This window comes from Peromyscus leucopus, chromosome 4, assembly GCF_004664715.2.
Source record: "Peromyscus leucopus breed LL Stock chromosome 4, UCI_PerLeu_2.1, whole genome shotgun sequence".
Lineage (NCBI taxonomy): Eukaryota > Metazoa > Chordata > Mammalia > Rodentia > Cricetidae > Peromyscus > Peromyscus leucopus.
The window spans coordinates 104,926,070-104,950,246 of NC_051066.1; the positions used below are offsets into that span (position 1 = coordinate 104,926,070).

The following is a 24,177-nucleotide window of genomic DNA, read 5'->3' on the forward strand; positions in this document are numbered from 1 at the left end:
TTTTTTTTTTGAGCTGAGGATCGAACCCAGGGCCTTGTGCTTGCTAGGCAAGCACTCTACCACTGAGCTAAATCCCCAACCCTGACTTCTATTTCTTAATTGATATCCTCTATTAAAAATGTAGGTAGGTGTGGTGGCACATACCTATAGCTCCAGCATTGGGAGGGCAGAGACAAGATTGCTTCAGGTTCAAAGCTAGCCTGCTCTACATAAAAATTATAGGCCAGACAGGGCTATCTAGTGAGATCCTGTTTAAAACACTAATGAAAGAACAAATAAATAAATAAATAAAACTTAAATTTAAAATCCATTTTCTTTATTTGTCTGAACATATTTACAAATAGATGCCTTCTTATAATTAAGTATTTATCTGATAATTACAATCTTTGGGCCTCTGCAGGGACGGTTTCTACTGACTTCCTTTTTTTCCTGTATAGGATAATATCAGTTACTTGTGGGTTTTGTTTTGTTTAGGGGTGGGTGTAGCCCTGGCTGTCCTGGAACTTTTTTTTGTAGACCAGGCTGGCCTCAGACTCACAGAGATCTGCCTGCCTTGGCCTCCTGAGTGCTAGGATTACAGGCATGTACCACCACTGTCCAACTGTGTTTTGTACTTTTTAACTGAATATTTCTCATCATATTATTACAGAAATTCTGGATTCCAGTGCGCCCTTCTCTCAGAGCTGGGAGGTAATTACCTCCTGGACAGGTATGTGGGAGAGAAGTGGAAGAGAAGGAGAGGTGGGGGTCTGTGCTCTGGGGAGAGAAGCAGAACTGAAGGTGTGACATGTGATGAGGAACAGGCTGATATGGGTGACCTATGCTTCTACCTGGGGTCATGTGATGTTGGGGTCTGTGCTGCCACTGAGGGCCATGTCTGGGTCTGTGTTGATGTCCGTGGCCCATGTTACCACAGAAGGCCATATGGATGCCCATGGTCTGGGCCCCCACCTGCTATGTATATTGCTCTATATAAATAAAGTACTGGTTGGCCAGTAGCCAGGCAGGAAGTATAGGCAGGACAAAGAGAGAGGAGAATTTTGGGAAGTGGAAGGTTGAAGCAGGAGACACTGCCAGGCACTGCCATGAGAAGCATGATGAAAGATACTGGTAAACCATGAGCAACATGGAAAGGTATAGATTTATGGAAATGGGTTAAGATAGAAGAACTAAGTAGCAAGAAGCCTACCACAGCCATACAGTTTATAAGTAATATAAGCCTCTGTGTGTTTACTTAGATCTGGGCAGCTGCGGGACTGGCGGGTGAGAGAGATTTGTCCTGACCGTGGGCCAGGCAGGACCAGGAAAAAACTTCAGCTACACCCACCTGAGGCCATGTTGATGCCTACTGCTGTCCTGAACTGCCAGCCTCCAGGACAGCACAGGGTTTGGAAGAAGTCTTTAGCATTGGTGAGGCTATGACTTTTCTATCTGAGGGGTTAGGGAAACATGGAAAAACTCACACCTCTCTTGATGGTTTCTTTTCTTCATTCTCTCAGGTTGTTCTCATCATGCTGTTCTCTCTCGTGCTGTATTACTCTTGTTTCTCCCTTGCTCCCTTTCCCTCCACTGCTTAAATACTCAAACAAAACCTTTCAGGCAGTAAAAGTCATAAAAAGGTCACATTCCAAAGGTAAATATATATGACCCAAAACAGAGACATTCTGCCAACTCTCATGCAATATATCTAAGTAGCCTGTAATGAGCAAGCAAGGAACATTTTTCTCAGCCAAAATATTGGCACAGGGTTGGGCTATTTAACATTCCCTGTGGGAGAACCCTCCATTGACATCTCTTAACTGGTTGAGAATTATTATAAGTAGGCACTGTGAAGACAAATCTTTCTCTGTCCTTTTCTTGTAAGGATATTGAGAAGAAACAGTCTTTTAAATTGATAAATATAAAAGGCAATCTTTTAGGTAACAGAGTAGGCAAAGAAATTCCAGATTGTAGAGAGCCCATTGGCTGAATTACCTTGTTGATTGATCTTAGGCCTGTTACCATTCTCCACTTACCAGGTTTCTTTTTAATAACAAATACAGGAGAATTCCAAGGGCTGGTTGATTCTTCAATATGCTGAGCATTTAACTGCTCTTGTACCAGCTCTTCCAAAGCCTGCAGGTTCTCTGTTGTTAAAGGCCATTGCTGAACCCATACAGTCTTGTCTGTTAACCATTTTAAATGTAGAGCTGTTGGTGTCTTTGAAAGACCGGCAGGGGTTGTGCCCTGTTCTTGTACAATCTGGATAGCTGGTGACTGTTCTTTATTGTATCTTCTAATATTTCTCTCAGAAACGTGTTAGTTTCTGGTCTGTTTCTGAGGTTGGAAGAATGTTAATCTGGGTATTCAATTGTTGTAATAGATCACAGTCCCATAAATTCATAGCTATATTAGCCACATATGGCTTTAATTTTCCTCTCTGTCCTTTTGGACCTATCCATTTGAGCCATCTTGTGCTCTGTTTCACTTGAGATAATGTTCCAATCCCTAATAGCCTAACATTTACCCCCTGAAGAGGCCAATTTGGATGCCAAGATTCTGGTGCAATTATTGTTATATCTGCACCTGTGTCTACAAGACCCTCAGTGAGAATGTCATTTATTTGTATTTTTAATTTTGGTCTTTGTTTATTTATAGAAGTTTGCCAAAAATTGCTTTATGGTTTCTCCTGAATTTTTTGTTCTCTCTGCTATAGCTGTTATATCACCCTAAGCAGTATGGTTTTTTTTTTTTTTACAATAGGCATTTTGCTATTTAATTGCTCTGAGAAAGGGTTTCTTCTATGATGGAAGGAAAGGACTGAACTGAATTTGCCATGGGTGCCTGAGAAAGGCCCCTCATGGAGTTTCCTGAAGGCAAAGGCAAAGGATTACCTTGTCTGTCCCTTGTTGATCTACATTCTTTAGTCCAATGTTTGCCTTTACCACACCTTCTGCATACTCCAGAAGGGAGGGGTGTTCTGTTGCCATTGTTTCTTGAAGAAACATTGTTTCTAGGAATGTCTTATTTTCAGTCCCTTTTTAGGTGACCTTGTTTACTGCAATTAAAGCATCTGACATTATTTTTCTTCAAACCTCTTGAAATCACCTCTCCTATCCATGTATCATCACGGTCATGAAATTCAATATTAATTGTATCCCAGATCCATTCTTCCAAGGCTGCTGATCTTGCCTTTAATGGCCTAATTACCCTTTTGCATGCTGTGTTAATATTCTCAAAAGCCAGATATTCAATTATTATCTGTCTAGCTTCTGAATTTGGTATCATTTTATTTACTGCTGAAGACAGCCTTTGTAAGAAATCTGTAAAGGTTTCTTTTGGGCCCTGTATAACTTTTGTAAATGACTCAATTTTCTTCCCTACTTCTTTTTTTTTTTTTCCTGTTTTTTGTTTTGTTTTGTTTTGTTTTGTTTTGTTTTTTCCTTTTTTGAGACAGGGTTTCTCTGTGTAGTTTTGGTGCCTGTCCTGGATCTTGCTCTGTAGACCAGGCTGGCCTTAAACTCACAGAGATCCACCTAGCTCTGCCTTCTGTGTGCTGGGATTAAAGGCATGGGCCACCACCGCCCAGCTTCCCTACTTCTCCAGTGCTTTCCCACACATTCATGGCTGCCATGCAGCAGAAAATTAGAGTGTGTTCATCACATACAGATTGTCTTTGTATATCAGCATAATCACCTTCTCCAAGAAGTTGATCTTGGGAAATTTCCATACCTCTAGCCCTGCACTGTTGTTCCATAGTCTTAGCCTCCTCTTTCTACCAGGTTTGCCACTAGGATAGCTGTAACCAAATCTTTCCAGTTCTGAGGGATAGTTCTATTACAAGTTGACCATGAGTTTAACAGCTTTACAAATGGAGAATGCATACCATATGAGACTACAGCTTCTTTAAATCTTCTCAAATCTAACATTTCCACAGGAGTCCAGTTAGCTTGTACACAGCCTTGAGCATTTGGCAGTTCCTATAAGGTTATGGGTAGATTAAGGTTGTTTGTTTGAAAACAAGCTGTTTCTCTGTAACCATATAATTCAATGCTGAGATAGGTTCACCTTTAAATTCTTCTGTCTGGGTCTGAATATCTCTATAATCTGTTTAAACAAGTTTTTCTAAAACTTTTATCTTGGTACTCAAATTTACCAACCTTTTTAGTGCTAAAATAAAAATTATCAAACAAATAATATTCATAATGGATGTTATGTAAATCCCATCAACATTAATTATCCTCTCATTTAATTATTCCATTTTCAGACTGCCTAATGTGTATTCAAACAGAGACCAAATTCCCCCCCCTTATAAAAATGTTTCCCATTTTTTTAATGTGGGAAAAAATTCTCTTTAACTAATTTCTTCCTTTAAGATATCTTAATTGACTCACCAAGTCAGCCGACTGTGTAGAACAGCAGAAGTCCAAGGGAGTTTCAAGGCAGCTACCTAGTGTGGTAGCAGTCTAAGATGGGGACCAAGAGAGAGCCCACCACCCACCAGGAGAGAAGCCAAAGAGACTCCCATCCACGTGGGGTGGAGACTCCCACTGCACGCAGCTCCAGCCTGAGCCAGGGGCCTGCAAGGTCACAAGTGGCTTTTCAGTGAATTAGTGCCACAAACATTAGGGTGCCAGATGTAAGATGAATTGCTAAATGATCTTATTAATAAAAAATTTTTTAAAAAAAAACAGAGCCAGATATTGGGGTGAAAACTGAGAGATCAGGGGAATAGGACAAGCCACAGCCACCCTCACCTCACCAACTCCTCAGTCTCCAAAGAGACCTACTTCCTGTATACCCATGCCTATATGCCTTTCTGTTCTGCATCTCATTTCCTCTCTCTGCCCAGCTACATCAGCTGGGTGTGGTGCCAGCACTTGGGAGGCAGAGGCAGGTAGATCTCTATGAGTTTGAGGCCAGCCTGGTCTACATAGCGAGTTCCAGGACAGCTAAAGTTACAAAAAGGGAGACAGGAGAGAGCGAGGGTGGGCAAGAGGGAGGGAGGGAGAGAGGGAGGCAGGCAGGTAAGCCTAACAGTCCACAACTCCTTATCTCCTCAGGAAGGGGCACCATGGGTATCTCTTGTATCCACTGAAGGGCCCAATCTGAGAGGACTAACTGGGAAGAAAATGAGTTTAGAGGGAAAGGAAGGGAGACAACAGAGGGTGATGAGGGCAATCATACTCACAGCACACTGTGTGTATGTGTGCAATGTCAATTTTTGTTTCATTTTATTCTATGCCAATAAATAAATAAAATTGTTTCCACTATAAAGCAGAGAGAGAGAACGAGTTGGGATATGGTGGTATACTCCTGTGATTCTAGCACTTGGAGGTGGAGGCAGGGCATCATGAGTTCAAGGACTGGGATATACAGTGAGACTATTAAGATAGGCATTTGATGCATCCGGCCTGCAAGCAGCCCAGCTCAGCAGCATAGCACACTACAGAGCTTCTTCCATTTTGTTAGTTGACTTCAGGCTGCCCAGGACCACCAAAGAGCACCACATCACACATCTCCAGCCACGGACAGACAGACATTCAAAACACAGTCTGTACTGAGTGTGTGGTGCTTCTGTAATATCATAAAGGTGAAAAACTCTGAGTCTGTCCTAGGCTGGGAACCATCTACACACACACACACACACACACACACACACAATCCAGCTTCCTGGTTAGGTGACTCCGGGACATTGCTCACACACTTATCCAAAGTCTCTCTGAGATTACGTGCCATTTGCCACCGTGGTAGCTGACTGGATGGTTATCTTGTTTTTATTGTTCCCGTTCCATTCCCTGTCACATCTGCTCACTGTCTGGACTGATTTGTTATGACTGACAAACAAGACAGCAGGAGGCTGGACGACACCACGTGAGCTCCTTGTGGTTGAAGCTGAAAGTCCAAGACAAAGCTGTTGACACAGGTAGGTTCTTCTGACTGCCTCTGCCTTGGGCTGACCCTGCCTTGGGCTTGTCGCTGTTCCTTTAGTCTACAGTGTCCTCCCCAGGCTGTGAATGTGTCCTGAGTTCATCCTGTGCAAGGGATGCTGGTCAGGCTGGATAAGGGCCCACCCTTAATTATGTCTTTCTGTAAATATCCACATTTGATGGAACTGGTGCTGTGGGATGTCTTTCTGTATGCTGTGAATATGTGTTGCAATGATTGGTTAATAAAGAAGCTGCTCTGGCCTATGGCAAGTCAGGATATAGCCAGGCAAGAAATCCAAGAGAGAGACAGGAAGAAGAAAGGCAGAGCCAGAGGGGACGCCATTTTGCTGTCCAAGGAGCAGCATGTAATGGCACACAGGTAAAGCCACGGAAAGCATGGCGACATATAGATTAATAGAAATGGGCTGAGTTTAGTTATAAGAGCTGGCTAACAAGAAGCTTGAGCCATAGGCCATGGCCATACAGTTTGTAATTAATATAATAGGATATAAGTCTCTGTGTGTTTATTTGGAGATTAGAACTGTAGCACATGACTGAATTTCAGGGCACAGTATCTGCCCCACAAGGCTAACTTATTGGTGTTTACGATCCTTTCCTGACAAACTTGGAGTCTTGACCCTAGGGACTACTTCTAGAAACATCTAAATCAAAGAACTCTGTAAAATATAAGGATTTTTTTTTTTAAAAAAGTTACTTATAGACTTTTAAAATAAAAAATACTTTTAGGTTTATTTGTTTTATCATGTGCTTGAGTATTTTGCCTGTATGCATGAACGTGGACCACATGGGTGCCTGGTGCCCAGGGACATCAGAAGAGAGGGCAACAGATCCCCTGGAACTGGAGCTGAAGAAGGTTGTAAGCTGCCATGTGAGTGTTGGGAAGAGAACACTGGTCCTCTGTAACAGCAGCTAGTGCTCTTACCTCTGAGCCATGTCTCCAGACACCTCAGGATATGACCAGCTTCTCCTGTCTATTAGCTCTTTCTGGAGTGCCGGGAATCCAACCAGGGCAGGGTACATTGGTCAATGCTATATCCACTGCCTACTGATGGATCTTCCTGTGTGTTAGGTTTTATTGATCTTATCCAGATAGAATGCTGTGGATGTAGGAGGTAACAAATGCAGCCTGACTTAAAGAAGCCATGTTAGTACCGCAGCTCCTTGGAAATGAAATGACCCTAGAATGAGAACCATATAATTAACAAAAGTAATTACTCTTTAAAAATTTTAATTACATTTTATTTATGTATTGAGCGGGGAGCATGTGGAGGTTCAAGAACAACATGTCACAGTCTGTTCTCTCCTTACACCATGTGGGTTCCAGGGATAGAACTCAGGCGGTCTGGCTTGGCAGCAAGTGCCTTTAACCAATGGACCAGCTCACAGTCCCTGTGCTCTTTAATAATGTAAAATCCCTGCTGAGTCTATTACTCGAAATTGGTACCACTGTGCGCTACTTAATGAGTAGTAAGACACAGGTGTTCTGAATTGATGACTGGCTTAATGATCTCTTTTAAAGGCATTTCTTGTAGCATGAGATGTTGCTTAGGTGGGGGAGGCTTGTTGGGAAGACCAAGGAGATATTAGAACTCTCTAGAGATAAATTCCTATTTCACTGTAAACTTGAATGTGCCTGCAAAATAATTAACTAAAAATAAGTAAATTAGAGATATGGACAGCAACTCCTACTGAAGTTAGCAACTGTTATCTAATAAGGAGAAAAAAGGCCTTAGGAAGATTCAACTTTAAATAAAACCTCGTCAACTTACTAGTGCCACCTACTGGTGGATCTGACTATTGCTCAGGAAACGATTTTTTTTTCCTTTAGAGCTCGTTTTGATGGTTATTTAACAAGCGGTCTGTTGTTTTGTTTTGCTTTTAGACAAGGGCTCACGCTGGCCTCAAGCTTGCTATGTTGCTTAGGCTGTCTTTGAATTTCCACTGTCCTCCTACCTCCACCTCCCAGTGCTGGGATCTTCATTTCTGCCAACTCCTAATTAAGAGTCCCATTATCCTCCAGACCAGATCTTTACTTTCTAGGCTCCCTGCAGGCCCTGCCTCTTTTTCCTCCCCTTCCTCTCCCCGCTCCTGTCCCCGCCTCCATGTCCCTACACTCAAGCTTCCCCTCCAGGCTGCTTCTAGCTCCGCCCACCCGGCCCTTTAGTCTCGTAGCCGTCCAGCCTTCCCCCACCCATCCCGGGAAGGCCCCGCCTCCTGACCACGCCCCGCGTCCATAAACCCTCCCTAATTAAACTTTGGCCCCGCCTCAGCCCTCAGCCCCGCCTCCTCCCTGGGTCCCGCCCCCCTCCTGGGCCTGCAGGTCCTTCCCCCGACCCTCCTCCCTCCCCTCCACGCTTCCTCGGTTTCTCTCAGGCCTGTCCCTGGAACCCACCTCCAGGTTCCGCCCCGCTCCCCAGACTCTGCCCGCGCCTCCTCGCCTCAGCCCTAGACGCCTCCTCGCCTCAGCCCTAGACGCCCTCCGCATTCGGGCTCCAGCGCGATTTCCCGCCGTGGCGCCATGGGGGGAGCACGCCAGGTGCGGCCCCGGGGCGTGGCCGGGTTCCGGGAGCGCAGGTGCGGCTTCCGCGTCAAGATGGCCGCCGCCTGTCGCTCTTCGGCTTGGCTCCCTCCCGGGCTCCTCGGCCGCCTGCCCGCCGGGGCCCAGCTGCTGCGCGTTGCCCTGTGCCTCCTGTGCTGGGCCCCGGCGGCTGTGGACGCCGTCCCTGAGCTCGGGCTTTGGACGAGGACGGTCAATGACGTAAGTACAATGGAGGGGCTGAGGCGTGGCGCCTTTCAGGCTCTCAGGGCCCTGGCAGGGTAGCTCCGCCCGCTCAGGGATCTGGCCTTGGGCTTGTTCTCGAGCGCTCCGTCGGGCCAGCAGTGGGTCCTCTGACAGTCGACTGGGCTCTGGGAAAGGAGCGTCCCCTGCTCTGCCCGGCGTGGGCTTCAGGGAAGAGCGATCCCCGTTGTGCCTGGGCCGGCTTACCCTTCCGAACGCTCTTGCTGTTCATGAGGCGCCCCGCCCGCTTCGTCCTGGCCCGTCACGGTGCCCTGACACAGTGGATCTAGATCGTGCCTATATTTGTTCAGAGTCCCCCCGTCTCTGCATTCGCAGCGGCATCGTTGGGACTGAACCCTTCGGCTTAGATTACTGCCACAGGGGCCACATGCTCATGGCCACAGGGAGGTTCGTCTAGCCCTTCTGGTAGAGTGTACATTTAATATGCTCCGTAGTCGTGTGTACAATCACCTTGCCTTTCTTTTACTTGCGTTTCTGTATATTCTTTTGCGGTCCTATCACAATTCAGGGACTTCTACGTGTGTAGGCGGGGCAAGTGTGTGTCTAGGGAGTGTTTAAAAGGCGAGTCTGGAGGCTTGGGTGGATGAAAATTTCCTTAACTGGGCAGGCCATTAGAGAACTGAACGTTCTGTGTGGTTAAGAGATGATGTGGGGGAAATGGCCGGGGTAGAATTATGGAAAGTCTTGCAAAAGAGACAGGATATTGGGAAGCGGCATTGTCTCTAGTTTCTCTAGAGGATGACTCACCCAGATCTGCTTAGGGTGAATTGAAACGACGTTCAAGTTTTAAAGATGAAATTTATATATTTCTTCAACCAGAAGTAATATCAGAAGCTGCACATGCTTCCAAACACAAAACTACAGAGGATCAAATATAGGCTTGTTGCTGTATCCTGGCTCAGTGTAGCATTTCTTTTAAGATTGTTCTGAGTCAGTGTCCTGTGTTATATATAGACATATATAGATAGGGGCTGCCCATCTCAATTGCTGAACTTCTCATCCTCAAACGGCAACGTTTGTTGAAGCACACTTCACAGTTTCCTGCTGCCTCTGTGGTGAATGTGATTAAGCCAGTGTTTGTAAACTCAAAATAAAAACACTACACAAACACTGTTGCTCTACTTGAGCATATCTGTAAAGATCATTGCCAAGCATACGCTGGATGGTAAGAATCCCATGGGGAAGAATGGCAGGGTCTTTTGACAAGCAGCAAAGCTTGTTTCTTGACTGTAATGTGCTATAGTACGGCTGAGTTTATTTCCTATGTAGCTCAGGCCAGTGGTATCAGCAAGCCTTTCTTTGCAAAAAGCAAGCTGATTATTTTCTTCTTAAATTAACTTGTCAGAATTTGTCTTTTAGAACAGAGAGAATGAGACTTTCACTTGTTTTGTGAATTCATCGAAAGAAAAATAAAAGGTTCTTTGAGACATAAAAACCGGTTTGCGCACTGCCATGTGCCATGTTCTAGGCTGGCCGTTACGCTTGTAGAGATGAATTTTAGAGACAGTGCCTTCTCTCAAGACGCTGACACAGCATGGGGACAACACAGTTCTGAGTAGACACTTAGCCCATAGCATTCTTGGGATGTGAGTATTCAAGTACTGGTGGTGGAGCCGGCCTGACCCTGGTTTGTGGCCATGGGTAGCTAGTCTGAAAAGGTGAATAGGTATCTCCTTTGTAAGAAAAGGAGTGGAACGAGAGCAGTGTGGGTAATCCTTGGTGTTTGTTGAATGACGTCCTAGAAGGTTGGGGACTAAGGTCACCATAGGCCTCCCTCACTAGACTTCAGCCTTAAACTCTAGGACCTACAGGGCTGAGACAGAGCATGTCTGAAGTAAGCTCAGTTTGGACAGCGTGTCACTTGAAATTGGTAACTGTTATGCGACTTTCCCTCTGAGACTGTTTCTAATAGAACAATGACAGAGGAAAGAAACGACTCTGGAAGTCCAGCTTAGTGAATCCGTGAGTACATTGGGGTTCCTCGTAAGAACAAGGGTGCCCCTGGCATGGGCGAGAACTGAAAGCTGTGTCCCGAAGTTCCACCATACAACGTGCAGGCAGCGACTCCACCCCAGCAGTGGTTCCCTGCTCCTGTCACTTCAGGGAGGACCCTTGTCAGCCTTGTGAGCTTCTTGAGCTTTAGACCGCCCTCTCCCCTCAGGAAGAAAGTTTGAAGCCAGCTATATAGAGCAGCTGCCATTTGGCTCCAGAGGAGGAAACAGTCTGGTTCACAGGCACAGAAATGCCAGAACTCCTTTCAAGTAAAGCCCGAAGCAATATGTTTATTATGTCACCTAACTTGGATTTTTTTTTTTTAATTGCTCATCATGGGCCAGACATGCACCTTCCCCACATTTTGAGGTTTGATTAGGCCCTGGGATCACCAGTAGCTAGTTTTGGATATGAATAACAAGAGAGCCATTACAGAGATATTGCTAATTATTCTGGCTGTCACCTAAGGATAAACTGTAGGCTCAGGTCTGGAGACAGAAGCACCAGTTGTGCTGTTGAGGTCAAAGCAGAAATGTTGAAGGGCAGCATGACCACCATGTTGGTGGGGGGGGGGGCAGCTCCATGTGGGAAGCATGCGCAGAGACCAGGCATGTGCTGGGGGTTGGGGTTGGAAGTGGGAGTGATGGCTTGGGGGACTGGAGGGAGGAGGGTTTGATCTCCACGGCAGACCGTGTAAGACTTGGTGAGAACCGAGAGGAGTGTGCCTGGTTACTGCAGGTTAGCGTAATGTGCCTGTGGAACAGATCTGTGAGTGTGTGGCCCTGGAGATCAGAGGAGGGATCTGGGCTGCTGGTTTTGTTACTGTGGAAACTGTTGGGGTGGGGAAAGGGTTACCAAAAAAGGTGACCTGTCCTGTCGGGGGCGCTACACTTCCTCACTGCTCTTCGTTCAGCATGGCTCCTTCTTGCAGGATTTGTTCTTGGGAAGAACTGTTTGACTTGAATCAGGGTTAATGTTGTGAGGCACAGGGGCTGCTAGAGACTGCATAAAGGAGGGATGGGGTCCCTGGGGAGCACACCCAGGGTTGGAAGCACGCTCAGCTGGCTCTCTAGCTACATACTCCCAGGCAGCAATGGGATGTTGCGCTGGCTCTTGAGGTAAGGAGCTAAGCAGGTGAAGGAAGAGCATGAGGGGGGTTTGCAGTTTTCAGGTCTGCTGCTGGGGTCCTAGCAGCAGGAGTTCTCCAGAAAGCGAACATTGCTGGAGAGGCGAGCGGCTTTGATGGCTTTGATCGTTTGGGGTCTGTAGGATTTGGGCCTGCTGTAATGGATGCTGGGAACTGAACTCAAATCCTCTACAAGAGCAGTAGGCATTCTTAACCACCCAGCCATCTATCTAGCCCCAGTTTTACGTTTTTAAAATGTCTTAACTTGAAGGCTAGATGTGGAAGCTTTAAAATATAACCACTCTAATCAGTGTCACAGGAGTAGAGTGCTGTATTTAGAGGATAAAGCTACATTTAAACAATAGAGAAAGAGAGCTTTAACTAAGATTTTTCTGTATTTGTTTTTCTTTAGAAATCAGGACCTTTGATATTTAGAAAAACTATGTTTAACTCTACTGAGATCAAGTTTTCTGGTAAGTATATTAATATACAATTCTGATATATTATAAATGAATACAATAATATACATCAATATAAGATACATTAAGTTGAATTGTACCAGACTTTTTCTTTTAGGCCACTAATCAGCTCCTAAATCATGACACAGAGACTTATTATTAGCTTTGAATGCTAGGCCTAGCTTAGGCACGTTTCTGGCTAGCTCTTTTGACTTAAATTAACCCATTTCTCTTTATCTACCTTTTGCTTCGGGACTTATTACCTTTCTTACTTCTGTATATCTTGCTTTCACTGTTTGTCTAAGTCTGGCTGGCTGGTGTCTGCCTGGCTTCTTGCCCTGAGTGTGACCCTCATTCTCTCCTTCTTCCTTGTTTGTTTTTTTTTTTTTCTCTCTTAAGCCTAGATTTCTCTTCCTATTTATTGTCTCTGTCCACCAGCTCCACCTATCCTTTCTCCTGCCTATGGGCCATTCAGCTCTTTATTAAACCAATCAGGTGCCTTAGGCAGGCAAGGTGAAACAAATACAACACAACTTTACATGATTAAACAAATGCAGCATAAATAAAAGTAACACACTTTTACATGGTTAAGGTAATATTCTGCAGCATAAACAAATGCAACATGTCATTGCCCAGTTAAAATAATATTCTACAACACTGAATGTTTTGTTTTTAAACTGATTCTAAAATTTTAGAATTTTGTTTCATTTAAGGCTTAGTTATTTGCAAGAGTAGAGTTTTTTCTAAAATTCTATCAGCCTTATCTGTGGGCTCTGTTTGGGTTACTATCCTCTAAGATGATACCCCGTGTTCCTCACCTTCTGGTACTCATTATCCACCATGGTCTACAGGGTTGCTCTTAAATGTCTGAGGCTATGTTGCAAAAAGATACTCTGGCTTCTCTGCCCTTTCCTGATCCTTTGCTCTGGGGAAGCCAGCTGTAGTGGCATAAGACACTCCCAACAAGTGTTTTCTCTGGCTTTAGACCTAACCCTTTTCTATCTTAATCACACCACCTAGAACTTTAAGCATTGGTGGTGCTTTATGGTATTCAAACTAAAGGTCAGACTGCTTGGTCTGTTTGAACCATATCTAGGCAGTCATCCTTGGTCTGGGCTCACACTTAGACTAGACTGGAGTGCATCTCTTTACCCTCCTCTTCACTTGATTAGCTCCTGCTTTTCTTCCTCCCTAGATCATGTCAGATGTCCAGTGCCCTGTTCTCAGCCTCTTGGGCTTCTCAGAGCACCCACTTGTTAACTCCCACAGCATTTTCGTTCATAAAAAGCAGTTGTTCTTGTTAGCTGCTGGCCTTTCGTGGTACACAGGCAGGAATTCATTCAGCATGTTTTGGATGAGTAAGTGAGTGAGAGAATGTGGTAGACCGAGAGAAGTCATAGCTGAACAAGCCAGGATGCTCAGTTGATTACATTGGACTTACATTTGAATAGCTGTAGCAAGTTCTGGCCAGCTGTTAAAGTTTAATGAATTTATCCTTCTCATTTTACTGTGATTTAGAGAAATTAGGTAATGTTTTACTCATGTTATCATTAAAACAGCCAGTTTCAGACAGTATTCTTGAAGTCTCAAATTCTACTAGACTGTTATTAATGTACAATTAAAGTGTTTTGTCTGAACAGTGAAGTCGTTCAGTTGTTCTGGACCTGTGAAGTTCACCATAGAGTGGCACTTGAAGTACCATACCTGCCACAATGAGTACCCTGAGCTGGAGGAGGTAAGTGAAAACAAGTCTTCAATGTGTTCGGCGCTGTGAAGGGAAAACTATAAATGGACAGATGTAATAGCACCCTGGGTGAGGAGGCTGGAAGTGGAGCTCACCATTTGAGAGATGCTCCACATTGGAGGTGTCTGCTTCTTGACAAAACTGTAAGCTTTGTAATCTTGTGAGGTATCTCATACAAAAAAAAAAAAAAAAGTTTAAATCAGCCTTATAGGAGCCGTTGATAAAAGGGCTATGGCAAGTCAACTTAATTTGAGAAGGAAATTGAAGTTTCACGTCATTCAAACAATGAGTTGCTTAGGAGCACAAGTAGATTTCATGAGTTCATACCAGTCTCTGAGGAGAGAAGAGTAGAGACATCTGAGGAAGGGCAGAGAAGAAGGAGGCTGTGCCAGGGCTGGCTTCTCTCCTGGATGGGAGGCGCTCTGTTGTTGTTTCTGCTCTTTTTACTCTTTTGGGGGGCCCACCATCCAGCTCCCAATAAATCACACACACAGGCGTATTCTTTAATTATACATGTCTGGCCTTTAGCTTGGTTTGTTTACTGCCAGCTGTCCTTAACTTTCAGTTACCCCATCTACCTTTTGCCTCTGGGCTTGTCCCGTTTTCTTTCTTCTGTAAATCTTACTCTTACTCCGTTACTTGCTGTGTAGCTAGGTGGCTGGCCCCTGGAGTCTCCCTCCTTCTCTGGCTCTTTCTTTTTCCTCCTAGATTTCTCCTTCTGTTTATCCTCTCTGCCTGCCATCCCCACCTATTTCTCTCTCATGCTTCATTATTGCCGTTCAGTTCTTGTATTAGACCATCAGATGTTTTAGACAGTCACAGTAATGCAGCTTTACAAAGTTAAAGAAATACAACATAAACAAAAGTAATACACCTTAAAATAATATTCCCTAACAGCTTTTCTTGTAGCCCCTTACAAGGTGCTCTTTGATGAGTCTCATGACGATTGCCTAGAAAGCTTCTCCTTTATATGTTTGGCTTCTATCCTGAGTAATGTTGGGTTTCCATTTTATTAGTGCTGTCTTTTCATTTAGAGCAAAATGTCCCTCAATTTAACTAGCTCTGCTTCTTCATGATCAGATTCCAGGTAGGTACTTTTAGCAGGCATTCCACACAATATCGAGTTGTCCTTTGTTTGGAGATGTTAACTCAAACAGTTGATAGAGGAAGTATTTGGTGATCCTCCACTGTAGAATTACTGCTTTTTGTTGGTGTGTGGGACAGTTTTTTTTTTTTTTACAGCAATAAAAATGTTCTGTTTTGTTTTTTTTTCCATCAAATATCTTATCTGTTCATGTTAGCAGCCTTTTATAAGTCTTGCCTTATAAGTCAATTGTAATTGCCAAACAATGATTTTATTATTTCTAGTTTTCTTTTATATTTCTTAGCATTTTTTCTTTATGAATGAGCTGCCCTCATTCTTCTCTTTTTTTTCTGTTGATCCCAGGCAACAATATGGACACATTAATTTTTACTTTGTTTTATAGGCAATAATCAGTTAATTTTGTTGTTGTTTTTATGTTTTTGTTTTTTCAAGATAGGGTCTTTCTGTGTAGCCCTGTCTGTCCTGGAACTGTCTTTGTAGACCAGGCTGGCTTCGAATTCACAGTGATCATCCTGCTCTGCCTCCCAAGTGCTGGAGTTAAAGGTGTGTGCCATTATTCCCAGCTGTTGTTTTCTTGTTTGAGACAGTCTGCCTGTGTGTCCCAGAGACAATTCATCTTTTTCTTTGCTCCAGTTGTCCTGTGTTTGGTCTGTGAGAGGCAGTTCTTGGAAGACTGGGTGCTTCTGTTAGCGGCTTCGCTTATTCCTCTGTTGTTTGTCCCAAAGTACTCTGTTAGGTTAGCTGCTTTTGCGTTATTCACCATTTGCTTCTACTTCTTTGTAATTAAATGCTCTGCTCTTCTCTCTGTAACATTTCTTACAGAGAGGATAAAGTAGAAGTAGTCCTAGGGCATGCTTTATTTTTCTGGAAGCTATTTCTTTGTGGTAGCACATTGATTTTTGTTTTTGTCTTAAAGCAGGATTTCGTTATGGACCCCTAACTGGCCTGAAACTTAACTAAGCTGGTCTTGAACTCAGAGATCTACCTGCCTCTATCTCCACAGTACTGATATTAAAGATGTGTACCACTAATTCCAGCTACTGTTTTCGTTTTTGAGACAGTTTCTCTGTGTGTCCAAGGTAGTTTTGAATAACCTTCATTCTTAACCGTCTGGGGTTAACAGTCATGCACCCATACATCTTAATCTCTTTCCTCACAGTAACACCATGATTGTACTTGATACTGGGTACAAACACATTGGAATGGCTAAAATGTAATGGTTATACTTAGAATCACAGTATTTTTTTTTCTTTGGTATTTTATTTTATTACATATTTTCACATATTCCAAACTAAATTAATTCTTGGTATTTTTTAGATATGAAATTTTATTTCTTCTGGGAAAAAATGTAGAAGTAAATTATAACCTAGAATTTTGCCTTGGATAGGAGCTGTCCCAAAAACATGAACTTAATGCTGATGCGGACTTCTGTGCTTATTTCAAGAACGTTGACTGTTGGACAACAAAAAGTGAAAACTTAGATTGCAGCAGTGATTTACAGGCATTTCCCTCATTAAATGTGAGTATCTGCCTTGCCATGATAAAATCAGCTCATTTTATTGAAGTGAATACAAACACCAAGCTTGAATAATGTTTTGTCAGTATTTTCAGAAAGGAAGGTGCTTGTCTTTAAGTCTTAGTTTTAGTTTTTGCATGTGTGCATTAGGATATAAGAAAGAAATTGGTATCCTGTTCATTTTTCTTTTCCTTTTTTTTCTCTTTTTTTGGAGATAGTCTTATTATGTAGCCCTGACTGACCTGAAATTCTCTATGTAGATGAGGCTGTCCTTGAACTCAGAGAAATGTATCTGCCTCTGCCTGCAGATTGTTGGGATTAAATGTGTGTACCACCATGCCTCTGGTTCATTCTCTTTTCAACCTTACAAGAGGTTTTTATGATCTGCTGTCTCCCATTTTATCTCTCACTCTTCTCTTCACTGTTCTCAGGCTTTTGCTCCCAGCATCCTGTCAGATGAGCCCTAGTCAAGGTTACCAGTAACCTCCATGTTGTTAAGGCCAGTGATCTGTTACCCTTACCAAAGGTCTTGCCTTGTCACCAGCATTTAACAACCTGAACATTCTTATGCGCTGGTTTCCTCTCCCAGCAAGTGGAGTTATAAATGTTAATAAAACAGTCATATCTGGTATCCTGGGTTTTTTTTGCCGGGGGCAGGTCAACTTGACACAAGCTAGAGTTATCTGGGAAGAGGAGCTTTAATTGAGAAAATGCCTCCATCAGAAGATTGCCTGTAGGCAAGTCTTTGGGGCATTTTCCTGATTAATGATTAATGTGGGAGGGTCCAGTTCATTGTGGGTGGTGGCACAGGATCACTGGGCAGATAGTTCTGGGTTGTATGAGAAAACAGCTGAGAAAGCCACAGGGAGCAGCCAGTAAGCAGTGTTCCTCCATGGCTTGAGCTTCAGTCCTCCCTCCAGGATCCTGCCCTGACTTCCCTCAGTGATGGAGTGTTACGTAAGCATCATAGAATTAAAGCTTATCACAGCAATAGAAATCCTAACTAATGTAAGTGGATAGGAAGATTATGGAGCATTATAATTTACTTTTTCCTAAAAATTCTAAAATGAAAATGCCTTTAGTAAAAAATGTAAAGTTCTTTTTAAGATGTGTTTAAAAGCATAATGAACATACAGAAAAGTAGACATATATGCCTCAGTGGTTTTCAGAACTATCAGGTCTCAACCAAGTACAGAATGTTAGCACCTAGAGCCCCTGCTCATTTCCTACACTTTCCCTGACAGTACCCACTCCAACATTAGTCACACTATAGAGGAAGCAATTTTTAAGCAGAAGAACTTTTTTTTAAAGGTAACACTTTTTTTTTTTTTTTTTTTTTTTTGATTTTTTCGAGACAGGGTTTCTCTGTGTAGCTTTGCGCCTTCCCTGGGACTCACTTGGTAGCCCAGGCTGGTCTCGAACTCACAGAGATCCGCCTGGCTCTGCCTCCCGAGTGCACTGCATTCAACTTAAAGGCATTGAGCCAGAACGCCTGGTAACTTTTTTAAACTTTATTTATTTTTATTTTATGTGTGTTGGTGTTTTGCCTGCATGTTTGTGTGAGGATGCCAGATCCCCTGGAACTGGAGTTACAGACAGTTTTGAGCTGCTGTGTGGGTACTGGGAATTTAACCCTGGTCCTCTGGAAGAGCAGCCAGTATTCATAACCGCTGAGCCATCTCTCCAGTCCCGAAGAAGAACTTTTTAAATTCATGTTCATAGTACAATGAGACTTGTTCTCTGATATTCAACTTTTAAATCTATTTTCTTCTAACACTTTTGTCTTAATTGTTAAAAACTACTTTTCTCTAATTTAGAATGGATTTTTATTAAATAATTGTTGTAATTAGATAATTAACAATAAATCCATTGTTTGGAATGGATTATCATCAGCAGTAATATAGAATGGTATTGTTTTATTCTTTTCCAGAATAAAGAGCTAACAGGTAGCAGAAATGTTTCAAGCCAAGAAGGAGCAACGGTAAACCCTTTTGTCTTTAAATCCAATATGCACAAATTATAGTGAGATTAAAAATTCAATCTGATGGCTGTTTGAAGAATGATAATTATAAAGTTGGAAAAGAAAAAGAGAAACTATTTAAAACAGTATATTTTCTTTTGTTTCAATATATATTTTACATATACTATTTCTGCTTTTTAAGAAAAATCTCTTTGAAGACTAGCTCTGCAGCCAGTTTTTTTCTTTAAAAAAAACAATTCCAGTTCTCATTGTGCAGGACACCATAGCTGTAGGCTGCTGCTGTCACCTGCAGTGAGGAAGGAGTGTACCACAGCAGGGGGATTGTGGCACTGGGGGAATTACTAAGAGTCAGACTGAGTAAGATGTACAGAGGCTCGGGAGGAGTTATGTGCAGGTACTGAATTGGACATAGGAGAGCTTAAATTTAGCTTTTAGATACTGACTTCACATGTTTCCTCAGCCATTCCAAAGAGAAATCTAATAGGAAGACATTTTCTGCAGTGGCTGGGACAGGACAGACTCTTGGCACAAACTGTCGTATTTTGTAGAAGAGTAAGAAATGAAAGGAAGAAAGTACTCACAGGTGTGGACTGTGCCATATTGATTTTATGTCATTCCCTAGACAATCCTCTGTAACAACTGTTTGTATAGCATTTACATTCTATTAGGTAATAGAAATAATCTAGAGATGATTCTAAGAATACAGACGGAGACTGCAAATCCATGGCATTTTATATGAAGGACTTGAGCATTCAAGGATTTTGGTACCTATTGGGGGTGGTGCCTATCCCTTGTGGAGACTGAGAAACAATTCTGTGATTTCATTTTGTTTTGTGACATGGTCTTACTGCTGCTCAGACTGGCCTCAGACTCAAGCTCTCTGGCAAGTCAGACTTATTTTTGACATTATCTCACTTCTCTCTCATCTCCGTTTTTCTTTCTTTTTCTTTTTCTTCTTTTTTCTTTTTTCTCTTTCCTTTTTTCTTTTTTTTGAGCTGAGGACCGAACCCAGGGCCTTGCACTTGCTAGGCAAGCCCTCTACCACTGAGCTACATCCCCAACCCTTATGGGTTTTGAACTTTTACTCATCTGATTCTACTTCTCTGGTACTGGAATTCTAGACATGCACCATCAGGCCAGGTTCATGCCTTTCAGTTTTTAAAAAATAACATTTTTGTTAGAATGCTTGGTAATATTAGGATGGAAGATAAGGATTCCAATATTAGGTTTTTTTTTTTTTTCTTTTAAGACAGGGTCTCACTCTATAGTCCTAGATAGCCTGAAACTTTATGTAGATCAACCTGGATTGAACCCACCCACAGAGATCCACTTGTCTCTGCCTCCTAAGTATTGGGATAAAGGCCTGTGCCACCAAGACTAACCTAGAAAAAAATATTTGAATGATAATCTTTTTTTTTTTTTTTTTTTTTTTGTTTTTCGAGACAGGGTTTCTCTATGTAGCTTTGCGCCTTTCCTGGATCTTGCTCTGTAGACCAGGCTGGCCTTGAACTCACAAAGATCCGCCTGCCTCTGCCTCCTGAGTGCTGGGATTAAAGGTGCGCTGCCGCCACCGCCCGGCTTTGAATGATAATCTTAAAGAAAACATAGAATGAGAATCTAGGGAAACATGTGGCAGTATACGTAGTAGAAGGAACTGAGGATGAGAACATTTGTCCCCCTCTTGGGTATGGGGGTATAGGGTAAGAAAAAATTGGCAGCAATGTCTTCTTCTACTGCCTGCCATTCCTTCCCTCGCTATCTGTTTAGTTACTAAAACTTTAGAAATGTTGACTGTCTAACTGTGTCTCACACACTGATCTGTTTAAAGAACAAAGGCTTCTTCTCCCTCTTGCAGGATGTTGTAGCCAGGACCCAGAAAGATGGCTTCCATATTTTCATCGTATCTATTAAAACGGAAAAAACAGATGCAGTCTGGGATTTGAATGGTATAGTTAACTCCTTTGTATTCATTCTCTGTGTTCTATAGTTTTTGTCATTAATGTGAATCTATATTGTCTGTTTAAAACATGTCTTTCAAACATGGATTTGTTAGCCATACACCTATTTTGAATGCTTAATATTAATGTACTTTTTTAATAGATAGGGAGAAATGAGCTTATGTTTAAAATGTTTTTAAAAACTTGATTATTGCCAAGCATGATAGTGCACACCTTTAATCCCAGTACTTGGGAAGCAAAGGCAGGTGGATCTCTGTGAGTTCAACACCTGCCTGGTCTACAAAACAAGTTCTAGGACAGCTAGGGCTACACAGGGAAATCCTGTCTCAAAAGACCTAAAAACAGAACAAAACAAAACAAAAAAAACCCTGATTATTAATTAACTCTTGTATCTCTTCTTCTCCCTCCCTTCTCCTGTCATTAGTTTCTCTTTCTATGGTGGGGCCTCATGGATATATCTCTGCATCAGACTGGCCTCTAATGATTGTGAGTATGTCTCATCCTTTTTCCAAATGAATTTTTAAAAAATAATTATTTAATGTATATGAGTGACCTGTCTTCAGGGACACCAGAAGAGGGAATCAGATCCCATTATAGATGGTTGTGAGCACCTGTGGTTGCTGGGAATTGAACTCAGGACCTCTGGAAGAGCAGCCAGTGCTCTTAACCACTCAGCTATCTCTCCAGCCCTAAATGAAATTTTTTTTTTGGGGGGGGGGCGGGATTTGAGCCAGGGTTTCTCTGTGTAGTTTTTGGTGCCTGTCCTGGATCTTGCTCTGTAGACCAGGATGGCCTCGAACTCACAGAGATCCACCTGACTCTGCCTCCTGAGGTTAAAGGCATGTGCCACCGTCACCTGGCCCAAATGAATTTTTAAGGGTTCAGTAGTATAACTTCTCTGTAGGTATGCTCTGACAAGCCCTCTATTTCTGCTTCCAGAGTGACGAGAAAATGGAGTGGGGGAGGCTCCTGAGATATCAGCTCTCTAGAGTCAGGAGGATCAGAGGCTAACACTGTTTTTCTTCCTGCAGTTTTACATGGTGATGTGTATTGTTTACATATTATATGGTGTCCTCTGGCTGATGTGGTCCGCCTGTTACTGGAAAGATATATTAAGAATCCAGTTCTGGATTGCAGCTGTTATTTTCCTTGGAATGCTTGAGAAAGCAGTTTTTTATAGTGAATACCAAAACATCAACAGCACTGGACTGTCAAGTAAGTTTTGACTGTTTCCATGAGTTCTGTGTAGTGTGTTTTAGCTAGTGTGAGCAGAGCTGGAGGAAGGCCTCTTTTGTACATAGGTGAAGAGGATAGAAGCCAACCAGAGAATGTCAGGACGCTGGGAACATAGCTCAGTCCAAAAGCACTTACTACATGCATGAGGACCTGAGGCAGGATTCCAGTACTCATGTCAGAGCCAGATGTGGCTGCACACACACACACACTTCCAACCCCAACACTAGAGGGATCCGTGAGCTTCCTTGCTAGCAGCCTAGCTGCAGGTCCAGTGAGAGACTCCCTCCCAGGGAATGAAGTGGAGAGTGAATAAATGAGGACACTGTGTCCTCGGCTGTATAGACACGTGTAGGCATGCGTGCTCTCCACACCTACACAAAAGTGAGAATGTTAGAGTGGGAACCCAATCATCTGAGCTGGTATATGTGTTCTCTCCATTTGTTTTCTTTCTGCTAATTTTCCCTTCACCTTTTTTTTTTTCTGGAAAAAGAAAATTCCTATTCTCTAACAGTATTAAAACAGTACCAAGACATGGGTAAGGGTACCTTAGGTGTGACCAATGCTTTTGATATTTTTCCTTCTCTAGTTTTTTTATCTCTTTGAAAAAGAAAAGAGAGCCACTTTGGCCCCAGAGAGTGAAATGAATAGCACTGAATTGTGTGGTATCTGTAGTCTGTGTTCTCCTCTTCTCTTCACCCTGCAAGAGCTCCTTAGGACCAAAGGAGGCACTGCTATGGTTTGCACAGTGGGATGTTTGAAGCTGGGAAGGATGCTGCTACACATTTCAGATGTGTGCTTCAGGCTTGTAGAAGACAAAGTCAAACAGGCTGGAAAAGAGGGGTGGCTCTTACCGCTGACACTTTGGAAGTGGTAAAGGAGAGAGGATCTCAGAGGGGTAAAAATGACCTTTTGAGTGCAGTTACAAATGGTCTTGGCATAGATTATTAACAGAAATAGTGATGCTGGCCAACTCCAGGAAAAAAACTGAGTTCAAATACACATGAAACCACTTTGGACTCAAGTTGCTATTTATTGAAGCTGAGTGATAGGTTCGTAGAAGTTTATTACACTAATTTTTTTCTGTTGAGGAATGTTGGAAATTCATCAAAATAGAAAGGCTAAAAGCATATCGACAAAAGACTAAACAAAGGGCCAACATGGAGGTCTGCATAGTAGAGCTGCTGCTGTATGTGTGCTTGTGTATACTTGCACACAGATGTTTGCATATGTGCTCTAAGTCAGAGTGAAGTGCGGGGGAGTATCCCAGTGGTAGATAGCTTGCCTAGCATATGTAGGCTCTGAATTCCTTCCCAAGCTCTGTCAGGGGCACGTTGGGGGTAGTATCAGATGGTAAGGATTGAAACCTGACTGGGTGTCAGTGAAGGCAGTTCCTTCCCTTTGTGTTCTGGTAAGGACCTAGAGAGAGCAAGGGTGGTGTGAACTGAAGAACAGCAAAAGCCAGAGATCCATAAAGAGATGGTGTGCCATTGTGGCCATCAGGGAATCCACGTCCTTCATCTGAGGTGTCGCTAGAGAGGTGGTCAAAGAAGCTATGAGTCACTTTCAGTATGTTTGAAGAGTTGTGAAAGGCCTGGCCATGTATTTTTAGCTTTGCACACCACATGGTCTCTGTTGTAATCACTCAGCTCTGCTATTATGAAAAGTAGCCACAGACAACAATAAATAAGCATGTCTGTGTTATGATAAAACTTGATTTACAGAAATATGCAAGGCCAGATTTAGTCCCTGGGCTGTAGTTTACCAATTCCTCTTCTGTATTTACTGTGGTTGACTTCCCACTGCTCTTAACATCAAGTCTGGACTCCATAACAGAGTGTCCAGAGCCATGAATGGTCCTGGTCCTGGCCTCTATCCCACCTACCTCTTCTCTGTTTCCTGTTGACTTCCACTGCCTTCAGCATTAAGTCTAGACTCGGTAACAGAGTCGCCTGAGCCATGAGTGGTCCTAGCTTCTTTCTAGTCTATGTTCTTTTCTTGGCATCCGATGTTGCACTCAGCTGCATACACACTCTGAGTTTCTCTTCTTCATGCTTCCTTCCACACATACGTCCACTTAGTCTTGAAGTCCTCATTTGTTCACCTTGTGTGGGTTTTCCAGACCAACTGTGTACTGTGTATTAGGTTGCTCTTTCTCCTAGTCCAGTGCCACTGAGTCACATGTAGCACTCCCCATGCTGAGTTGTGTCTGTGTCCATGGCCTAACCAGAGGTCAGAGTCTGTGCAGACAGGGGCCAAGATGCCGCTTTTATTATTACAGTCATATGGCAGGAGTGCAATGAATACTTTCATTGCTTTTTGTGGTGTTAGGGT

General features: G+C 43.0%; 1 protein-coding gene across 2 annotated transcripts in view; it reads left to right on the forward strand.

The window, feature by feature from the left end:
• Positions 1-8,492: 8,492 nt before the first annotated feature.
• The window catches only part of Tmem87b (transmembrane protein 87B), a 42,375-nt gene continuing 26,690 nt past the window's right edge, over positions 8,493-24,177 (forward strand). For both annotated transcript variants that reach the window (XM_028893382.2, XM_028893381.2), the window contains exons 1-8: positions 8,493-8,688; positions 12,261-12,321; positions 13,947-14,041; positions 16,543-16,674; positions 18,602-18,652; positions 20,508-20,598; positions 21,035-21,096; positions 21,642-21,825. In XM_028893382.2, the coding sequence (XP_028749215.1) occupies positions 8,524-8,688; positions 12,261-12,321; positions 13,947-14,041; positions 16,543-16,674; positions 18,602-18,652; positions 20,508-20,598; positions 21,035-21,096; positions 21,642-21,825 (841 nt within the window). In that variant the 5' untranslated portion in view covers positions 8,493-8,523. The remainder of the gene's footprint in view (positions 8,689-12,260; positions 12,322-13,946; positions 14,042-16,542; positions 16,675-18,601; positions 18,653-20,507; positions 20,599-21,034; positions 21,097-21,641; positions 21,826-24,177) is intronic.